Here is a 9,900-nt window from a genome sequence, read left to right as displayed (position 1 = left end):
AAAAGTCTCTCTTAAAGATTTTTTAACCAAATAGGGGGACTACTAGGGACTAAAAGTTGCTTTTTGGGACTAAATGAAGAAGACTCTCAAGGAGAGTCTTTTTTGGGACTTTTTCAACAATGTCCCTTCCTGCACCCATTGCCCCGCCGTCCCATGGTGTTGTTTGGTTGTTATCTTTCTGTATATTAGGGGTAACATGGTCTTTTACATGTCATATAATAACCTTTAGGGAGGAACTACAGACTTTTTAGTCCCTAAAAACAAACAAGAAGAGACTTTTTAGTCGGAACTAGAAAAAGTCTTATGCAAACACGGCCTCAATCATCCCGGATTGTCTCTACCGACGTACTTAGCCGTTAACCTCCCAACGAAAAGCCCCCAAACCCAATTTAAATTTCAGATCTTGACACGGCACCCACGCATAGGCGTCCACGGCACCCACGCCGCCGCCTCCCTCCTGGCCCCCGACGCAGCCCACGCGGCGGCGCCGCCACAACCCCAGCCATTGTCCACTCGACGGGCCAGGATTCCAAGTGCTCACTCACGTCGAAACCCCAAGCCTAATCCCCAATCCGGCAATTCCCCCTCCACCTCAAAGCTCCCCCCTTACCTCACCCTAAATCCTGGCAGATGGCTCCGGCGATGCCGAAGCAGCGCGCGGTGCATCTCCCCGACAACGAGGAGGTCGCGCGCCTCCTCCTGGAGAAGCACCGGTCGATGCTGGAAAAAGACATCCCAGACAACCTGAGCCTCACGCTCTCCAACGCCTACCGCAACGTCTGCGCCGCCAAGGAGCCCATCCGGACCCTCAAGGACCTGCTCAAGATCAAGTACCGATCTTTCCATTCCTCTCCGCTGTTTGTTCAGTTTTCGTTCTTGGGGCGGTCGCATTAAAACTAGGGTTTGACCGACTGCGTCTTGTCGCTTTGGTTTGTTTGTGTAGTATAATGTCGCGTATTTGTTCCATATATATAAGTAGACGGAAAGGTTTATTTTCGAATGCGTCAAGACGAGTGGACCGGTTTGTAATGTTGGTGTGCAGATAGTTTGTTGTGTTAACATCAAATTTTTGAATTTGGTTTGATGGAAACTATTTAATTACAGAGATCTGAGCTGTGGTGAACTGATCTGATCATCCATGAGCCCACAGTAACATCAATTTTGGTTTGCATATTTCAGTTCACTCTGCGGTAAGGCATAAGTTTGTTGCAATGTGTGTGGCGAAACTGATTGTATAACCAGAGCAAACCAGCAATGACCATTACCTCTGCGCACTGTCGGTCCATCTCCTGCAGAGTAGCACTCCTGAACCTAAGATATTCTCCTCTGGGTGTGAGGTCTTGTGGCGATATTTTGGATGCGACTTAGCTGGATATGTTAATATGTACTCCCTCCGTCCGGAAATACTTGTCATAGAAATGGATACAAATGGGTGTATCTAGAACTAAAATACATCTAGATACATCCATTCCTTGGACAGGTATTTCCGGACGGAGGGAGTATAGTACATAGGGATTGGGTTCTGGGTTACAACCCAAAATTGTACTCCCTCCGTTCCTAAATACTCCCTCCGTCCGGAATTACTTGTCGTAGAAATGGATAAAAATGGATATATCTAGAACTAAAATACGTCTAGATACATTCATTTATAAGACAAGTATTTTCGGACGGAGGGAGTATAAGTCTTTTTGGAGTTTTGAATATGGACTACATACGGATGAATATAGACGCATTTTAGCATGTAGATTCACTCATTTTGCTCCGTATGTAGTCTATATTAGAATCTCTAAAAAGACTTGTACTCCCTCCGTCCCAAAATTCTTGTCTTAGATTTGTCTAGATACGGTATCTAGACAAATCTAAGACAAGAATTTTGGGATGGAGGGAGTAATTACTTTTAAGTTGTACAATCAGACAAGTGCTGTAACAGTATGGATCTTCACTAGTTTGGGTTCATCTGGATACTTTGCACTTTATTTCGTGAGTTGAATTGGGAGATGGACATGCCAGAACTTTTCACTATGACGTGTCTGTTTGTGCTTCGATCGCAGAAAAGTGTTCATTAATTTCGCACTATTTTAATTAGTTCAATCTTAGCTATTGCTTCTTATACATGCTATTTTTTCTTCCTAATAAAGTTGTCCATTGGTAAGACTTCATTTTTTGTAGTGAGTTAATTTTTAGGAAAGGTAATGTCATTTGGTTCCTCTGATTCCACTATGCTGCACTGAAACTATACATTTATTTTGTCTCTTTTATAACTAACTACTGCAATAAAGTAGCATTGCATCTTAAGGTATTAGTGTATTGATGGTCTCTTATTATTGTCAGGGGTGTTGGACCATGGGTCATCCGTCTCATAAAAGAGTCCTTTCCAGCGTCCAGCCCGGATTTATCTCCTCCAAAATGTAAAGAGAAAGGGGAAAAGGGTAACTTTTTTCATGCTTGATCTTTTAACACCCATATTTTGGCGTAGGGATGGCCAAAAGATTTTGTCTGTTGAATCTTACACATCACTGTTCATTTCCGCAGGGAAGAAAATAAAAATACCAGAGCATAGTCCTGAACTTGTTTGCAGCAATTCTGCTTCTATTGCATCCCAAGAACTGATACAGTTGACCAGTCAAGAGCAGCTCAGTTACAGTTCTGAAGTTCAAACTACCGTACGTCTACCTTCGACCAACATTGTTTTTATAGTTTTCATTTTTCTTCCTTCCATGCCAAAAATATTATTGAAGCTATAAAGATTAAATGACAGTTTTTTTCTAAATGGTTAGCTACGAAGATGAATGCAATCATATGCTTTTATTGTCATATTCTCCCGGTGAAGTTTTTGAGTTTTATAGTCTTCAATCTTACTAATTCACTTTCCCATCTCTTCAGTCTTACTAATTCACTTTCCCGTCTCATTGTTTCACATAAAACTGAGGGTTTAATATTTAGTGCGGAGCAATGCTTTACTAACATGGTGTGTGTTGTGCAAAATTCGAAATGGTTGATATAGCATCTATCACTTACATACCCCAACCAGATCTTGCAGCCTCACCAATCACCATATTGCTAACGTTTAATAATGTGACACAAATAGAGAAGAAGTTAATTTCAATTCAGTAGATTAGTGCTATTATTTCTCCAACAAAATTTGAGCTGCAGTCTTCCAGTACAATGGTACAATGGTATCCTTGTTTATTTTCAAATAGAACTTAATGCTATTATTTCTTTTCCACTACCAGGGTTCTGCTGAATTCACTATGCTAGACAAGGACACTGGTGGTATGGGCAATTCTATACTAGCTATGCCACCTCGTCTATCCAATGAAAAGTTTCTTGAAGCTTATGAAGTGGTGTTGATATTGGATGATCGTGAAATTTTTGGGTCCGTAAGATTATATCTTACTCAAGAATTAATCGATCTTGCGTTATAGATATATCTGATCTTTAAGTGGGATTATAAGCTTGTCTTACTGTATGTGTAATACTCAAAACTTTATGGCCTTTGCTGCACATTCTCCAAACTTGTTCAAACCAGTACAACATTGGAGGTTACTTAACACAATGAATGTTGCTACCTTGATGCAAGTTTCAACGTTTTGAACGATGTGATTGACCCCTGGTCTTTTTGGGGTGATAATTTGAGCTATGTAGCATATGTCTTTGTTCTCTCTTTACTTATGAGTTGGAAGATGAGCTATGTCATTGTCCTTGGAATTTTTTTCCTGTTAAAACAAGCTAATGGTTGCCACTTGCTTAATGTCGCTCTTTTCCTGAATTTGAAGACAATTTGACTACATAGTATCTTCTGTTAATTTGAATTTAACCCTTTTCTGTTAATGTTTGTTTCATTTAGTTTCTATCCTTTATGTTCTATGCGCCGTATTTCAGATACATATTCAGTTTATAATTCAAGAAAGTAAGTCGATCATGGTTGCCCTTGGTCGTTTTATAGAAATATCAAACCACCAAAATGAATTGAACTGAGCCTTTTCTCTGGAAGTAGTTTCATTTTTGTTCCAGGACTACATAATGACTTCCTTAGTTTTCATGAATAGTTATAAGCTACTATGTTGGTTGGCTCACATGTAGTTGCATGTCTGATTTTGCATACATTGCCATTTGCTTGAAGCTTACCCCCCACCACACCTCCTGCACAAGAGTTTCATGTTATTCGGTCTTTCTTTTAATTGTATATCAGAATTTTGTTCTCATGATTGTTACATTTTTGTGCAGATCCCGTGGCAAAAGAGTTGTTGGTAACATACATTCGAAGTTTCATGTACCTGTAGAGGTTGGTCAGATTCAGACTTGTGTGGGCTTGCCTTACTAACAGTCTTCATGTTCCTAATGCTAAGTTCATTTGTTCTAGTTTGGGCATTATCTTTGTCTCTTTTTACACATCTCAGATCACTAAACGTTGCTGCTAAATATGATTGGCACTGCATCAGCATGTCCTTAATGTCTAAACTGAATCGATGATGATTTGATGAGACATATTACATTATGCTGCCCTGTCAATTAGAGAAGTCTAGAAAAGAAATGTTAGGGTACCTTTTTTGTTATGTGAGCACGAACCGGGCATCTGATTTCTTCTGCTAGCCCACAGCTAATGCAAAAATGCTGCTTGGATGGGCGTCTCTTATGTTAAATTTGAATTGCATGTAAAGTACTATGAACACAGGGTTGGCAGAATCAATGATTCAAACATATCATCACTTGAGCAGATGCATGTGTCAAGTCTATGCCCAAACACAGGGTTAGCATGTAAAGTACTAAGAACACAGGGTGATGAATCTGTTTGAATCAGGGTTAGCATGTAAAGTACTATGAACGCAGGGTTGGAAACTCATGTCAAGTCTCAAGAGTGACACTTTGCAGACTATGCACAAAATGTCATTTATGTTGTTGAGGAGAGGGGATATGTGATATTTTCTCATACTGCTAGATTGCTTGGCTGATATATATGGTCTCTTGCCCTCACTGTCCTGATACTTGCTGCCCAGTGTTTGTTTGCATGTGTTCAGTGGAATGGCACATATAGCATTATTGCCTCGTATCAAATTGGACACAATCTGCCAACTTGTCAGATTCTGCTTATATACTTTAAAAAATTCAATATATGCTGGGTAATAGTATAAATGTACTACTGTAACGAATTTAACATAAAATGTTCATGAGACGTGGATCTTGTCTTCATTTCAAGCGAACTAAAAATGATGACTGAAGATTTTATGCATGGATTGAACTGTTCATGTTATCTGTGCCAGAGAAAGTGGCGTTGATGAATCTGTTGAATCATGTCATCCAGATAAAACGCCTGCCTGTTGGAGATGGTATTTGGATTGCTCGTCATAGAAGATCTCATACGGAGTATGTTCTTGATTTCATTGTTGAAAGGAAAAGTGTAACAGATTTAGTTAGCTCAATTAGAGACAGCAGGTACAAAGATCAGAAATTAAGGCTAAAGGTACCATCTGAACTAGTATTAACTATTGTCATTATTATAATCTCATGTTAACTTCCCCTGTTCTTATGCTTCCAATTAGTGTCTTAAGACTCTAGTTTTCTTGTGTAATCCCAGTCAGTGATTGTAGCAACCTAAAACATTGTTTTATCCATGAGCCAGTGACCAGGTCAAAATTTGATGTTTAAATCATTAGTTTGTCGGGCAGCATAGTCGTGGAGGCTTCTATAATGCGACAGATGGTTGAACGTAACTCGCAGTGAATGTGTACCAGCGTTGTCTAAAGTCTAAACTATGTTTGTTTTATATGCTCTGTATTTCTATCCTACAGTTTACATCGTTAAGAAATGCTGAATAGGACAAGTGTTTCACTTCAAGAAGTTGTGTCGTTGGCCTGTCTTGTGTGTCCACATGCTTTGCCCATAGTGACCAGATGTTTGCGTTTAGTCTAGTCTTGGGAGTAAATTTCATAAAGCACACAGATTTCATAATAGCTAAAAAAGAAGTTTGCGTTTCACATCACTGTACATACTTTGCTATAATATTTAATAAGGCCCACCACATCCATCACTTCTTGTTGATATGAGGTGGTCAGTGTAATTGACATGCAGGACCCACTAGTCAGCCGCCAAATGTTGTATTATCTGGTGAAATATCAGTCTTCTGTCAGTTTTGATAAAATAAATGTACTTCTGAAATTAGTCAAAACAACAGCAAAAACTACAAAATGTTGTATTTAATATATGTATAATTCCAAATTAAATTCTTACTGAATTAAAACTTAGGGACCTGTATGTGTACTGCAAGTTTACAGTATGTAAGGTGCTGTCGTGTAATGTTAGTTCAAATTCAATATCTTTAAACTTACATATGTTTTTTAATATATATTATGAATCTACACATTCCACAAATCCACAAATATTTTTGCTTCTAAAGAGGCAGGCCCTACATTTTCAGTTGCACTAGACTTTGGTCCCGTATGTCCAGACTATTTCATTTAACAGGATTCAACAGATGTGTGGTTTATCAAAATGTTAAAATTACGTATAGTTCTGTGAAATGCAAACTAAGATGTGTAACTTTCTGATAGTTGTACTAAAATATATGTAGCTCGTGAAATTTACCTTTGTTCATTTATACTTATTTTTTATCCAGAATTCAATGGCATAAGTAGGCGACCCCTCTTGGGCAGTGAGATTTAAGTTTTATCCCTTGATATTTTTTCCCAGACATTGTACTCTTTGTCCATGTTTATGGTTCAATGGCTTAGTGGGTTCTAACTTCCGCTAGCATATTTTATGTATTTAGCAACAATATCATATGATGCTTCCGTTTCTTGTATCTTGTAGAAATGTGGACTAAGGAAGCTGATATATCTGGTTGAAGGTGATCCAAACCCTTTAGGCGCATCAGAGAGCATCAAAACAGCGTATGTATACTGCTTATGTAACCTTGGTGATCAAATTATCCCTACATAGACTTTTTTGGTGTGAAACTTCTAGTGCTCTCCTCCTTGATAATAATACATCTAGTGGTCAGTTAATAAATTTGATACCTGGGGTAATCAGGTGTATACCCTTTAAACTGTTCCGTGTCTTTAAATTTCAGCTGCTTCACCACTGAGATTCTTGAAGGATTTGATGTTCAGAGAACCACTGGATATTCTGATACTGAAAGCACATACGGCCACCTGACACTCTCGATAATTGATTACTACAGCACAAATTTCTCAATCGGTGCTAACACTTGTCGAGTTTGCTTAACTTATGACGAGTTTGTGAAGAAGTGTTGTGACCCCAAGAAGTTAACTGTGAGCGACATATTCGCCCTACAACTTATGCAGGTATCCAGTCAACCTTCACAGTTCACCCAATAAATACTGCTAATTCATTTGGTGGCCTAATTTGGTGCAAGATTTATTCCATCAATTTCTTGGCAATTAATGCAGGTACCACAGGTGACAGAAGAAACTGCAATTGCAGTTATAGAGCTCTACCCTACTCTTGTCTCACTTGCTCGGGCGTACTCCATGCTTGTGAGCAGTCCTCCTTTCCCCTTTAAATTTAAGTCTCGTACGATGTTCATCATGGTTAGCTAGCTGTATTTTTTAAAATTAATACTTGCAACACTTTGTTGAACTCAGTATTCAGAATGCCCAGCCAAAGGAAAGGGTACTAATATTGCTTCTATTTCTGCTAGATGGGTTATAACTTGGTGTTTGAACTAAAACTTGCTCCTGTAATGTTTATAAGGATGGTGATACCCCTGCCCAAGAGAAGATGCTGAACATGAAGAGCAAGATGGTAAATGCGGGGGCTAGCAGAAATATCTTCAAGCTTGTCTGGGGTGAAGGGTGAAATATTATTCCTTACCTAGTTGCCTATATGGACTCCTTCCTGACTTGACTTGGTTCAACCGGCCTTTTGTCACCATCTCGATGATTTTGGCGCCAGCTCTTGTGATGAAGCTCCATTGTTCCTGGAGCTGTCGTCGCATAATAACCTGTATGTTCCGAAGGTAAATTAAGACGGTTATTTCTGTGCCGTGGTGCCTTGGGCGCTGGAAGTTTCATCACCTAAAAACCTCCCGATCAGGTGGTTACCTCCCTGTTGTAGTAGACCTGCATGCCGTGCAATGAGCTGGCTATGTTAGCTTGCAAAAACGTCTTATATTGTGGGGCGGAGGGAGTATTATTAAGTGTCGAAACAAAATGTATTAAGTGTCTTGTACTATGCATTGTCTTGTGTTATTTGAAACAAGTTTGAATGGAAGCCTCCGAGATGATAAGAGAATTTGAATCTGGGATTGCCCCATGTGGCTTGTGCAAATCAATAGAAGAGCGACTCGGTGTGTTATTTGTGTCATAAGAAAGCTTGTTTTTTTAGTTGGAAACATATTTCCGTTTACCAGTAAATATGACACAATTGTTGGATACGAGTGTTAAGTATATTATATCTCATCTTCCTATACATCGGTCTTTTAAGATGGTTGATAGGTACTCACTCTGTTCATAAATATAAGACGTTTTAAAGACTTTATATTTATAAGCAGAGGGAGTATATCTTAATATGGTATCAGACTTGAGGTCATGTCCCCTCATCTCCCCTGGTTCCTAGTGCTCCACTCTGCTTTGGTCATTGTTCTCTGGGCTGCTACAAGGAGACAGTTAATTAAATGGCCTGCATCCGATCCCCAATCTCCCATCTCACCTAAAAGTTCAAAATGTACACCCTCCGTTCATAAATGTAAGATGTTTTGGCAGTCAGTTCCTTGTGTTTTTAGGGAATAAATTTTTTCTTTATCTAATAGTTTCTCTAAATCCCTTAACAAAATTTAAGCACAACTTCTTTTGTACACAAACCCATTTGAAACACAAGAACTAGCTCGGTGCATAATTCGATTTAGGTACCACATTAACATCATACATAACATAATTAAATAGTTAATTACCTACCACATCGACATTGAACTCGGTTAAGTGTCAAGATAAAACATATAAAAACTTAATGCTAGACGGCTCTATCGTCGTCGCTGAAACTAAGAACATCATCAATGACATGGTTCCCACACAAGAACATTTATTGTTGACGAATATGAACCAAATTATTACAACAACTATGAGTGAAAGAAGAAGCTTCTTAAATTTCATTCACTCGGTTTACATCTTGTTGATTTGGAGTTGCTTCTCGTTGATTTGGACTTGTTTCTCGCGTGCGTCTATCATCACATCATCTAGCTTCTCTCTCAATGATTAATAAAACTAGTCTAACATTTGATTTACATAAGGTCAGCCCATATCCATGTGTTGCAAGTGAATCCTCTATGCATGCGTGTATTGTTCTAAGCAACAAGAATCGTATAGCCAATTGCAAATGTAAAGGAATTTGTGTTTTTACCTTGCTTTCACGACCCCCTCAAGCGAAGAAGTCTCGATTGGGATTCCTTGGCGTGTGTGAGGTTTTTCTGAACAATGGGGCACTTGCAGCCGCAAAGGAGCGCTAGAGGCTGATTTTCTATAGAGTACTTTATTTAATAATGACACCCAAATGCATCTTATATCTAATTAATATCAAGAAAAATGAAAGCTAGTACAATGGACAGATAGTTAGCCACAGAATTATGAGTAAGAAAATATACATTGAAAATCATACTATCATTCTTCTTTCTCCAATTGTATGCAAAATTGCACTGATTAACAGTAAAGGTGAGGGACACCTGCAAATGCCCACATCATACCAGATTTTTAAAACCATAATAGTCACTCGTTCCTTGAGACGAGGTCTACAAATCACTGAAGCAACATCGGCTGGAGCATCACCCCCACGTAGTGCAGGCTTGCAATGCATCACAACCAATTTAGAGGGTTGAAGAAACCGAACCATGTCGTGGAACAACACGGAAGAAATCAAAGTCGCCGCATCAATAGGCAGTTGTAGGATCGA

The 9,900-nt window shown here is 39.0% G+C and overlaps 1 protein-coding gene across 2 annotated transcripts; it reads left to right on the top strand.

The window, feature by feature from the left end:
- Positions 1–323: 323 nt before the first annotated feature.
- Positions 324–8,229, top strand: LOC109739429 (crossover junction endonuclease MUS81). Of its 2 annotated transcripts, none has more exons than XM_020298515.4 (10): positions 324–830; positions 2,332–2,429; positions 2,533–2,663; positions 3,234–3,376; positions 4,228–4,285; positions 5,303–5,461; positions 6,808–6,887; positions 7,067–7,301; positions 7,407–7,493; positions 7,711–8,229. In XM_020298515.4, exons 1-10 carry the CDS (start codon positions 631–633, stop codon positions 7,813–7,815), a joined length of 1,296 nt encoding a protein of 431 aa, XP_020154104.1. In that variant the 5' UTR covers positions 324–630; the 3' UTR covers positions 7,816–8,229. The 2 variants fall into 2 exon arrangements, with proteins under 2 accessions (XP_020154104.1, XP_020154105.1); XM_020298516.4 differs by having other exon boundaries at positions 399–830; positions 7,658–8,229.
- Positions 8,230–9,900: the final 1,671 nt, after the last annotated feature.

The sequence above is a fragment of the Aegilops tauschii genome, chromosome 3, assembly GCF_002575655.3.
Source record: "Aegilops tauschii subsp. strangulata cultivar AL8/78 chromosome 3, Aet v6.0, whole genome shotgun sequence".
Lineage (NCBI taxonomy): Eukaryota > Viridiplantae > Streptophyta > Magnoliopsida > Poales > Poaceae > Aegilops > Aegilops tauschii.
The sequence above is the reverse complement of the archived record's forward strand: the minus strand, read 5'-3'. Positions and strand labels throughout refer to the sequence as shown.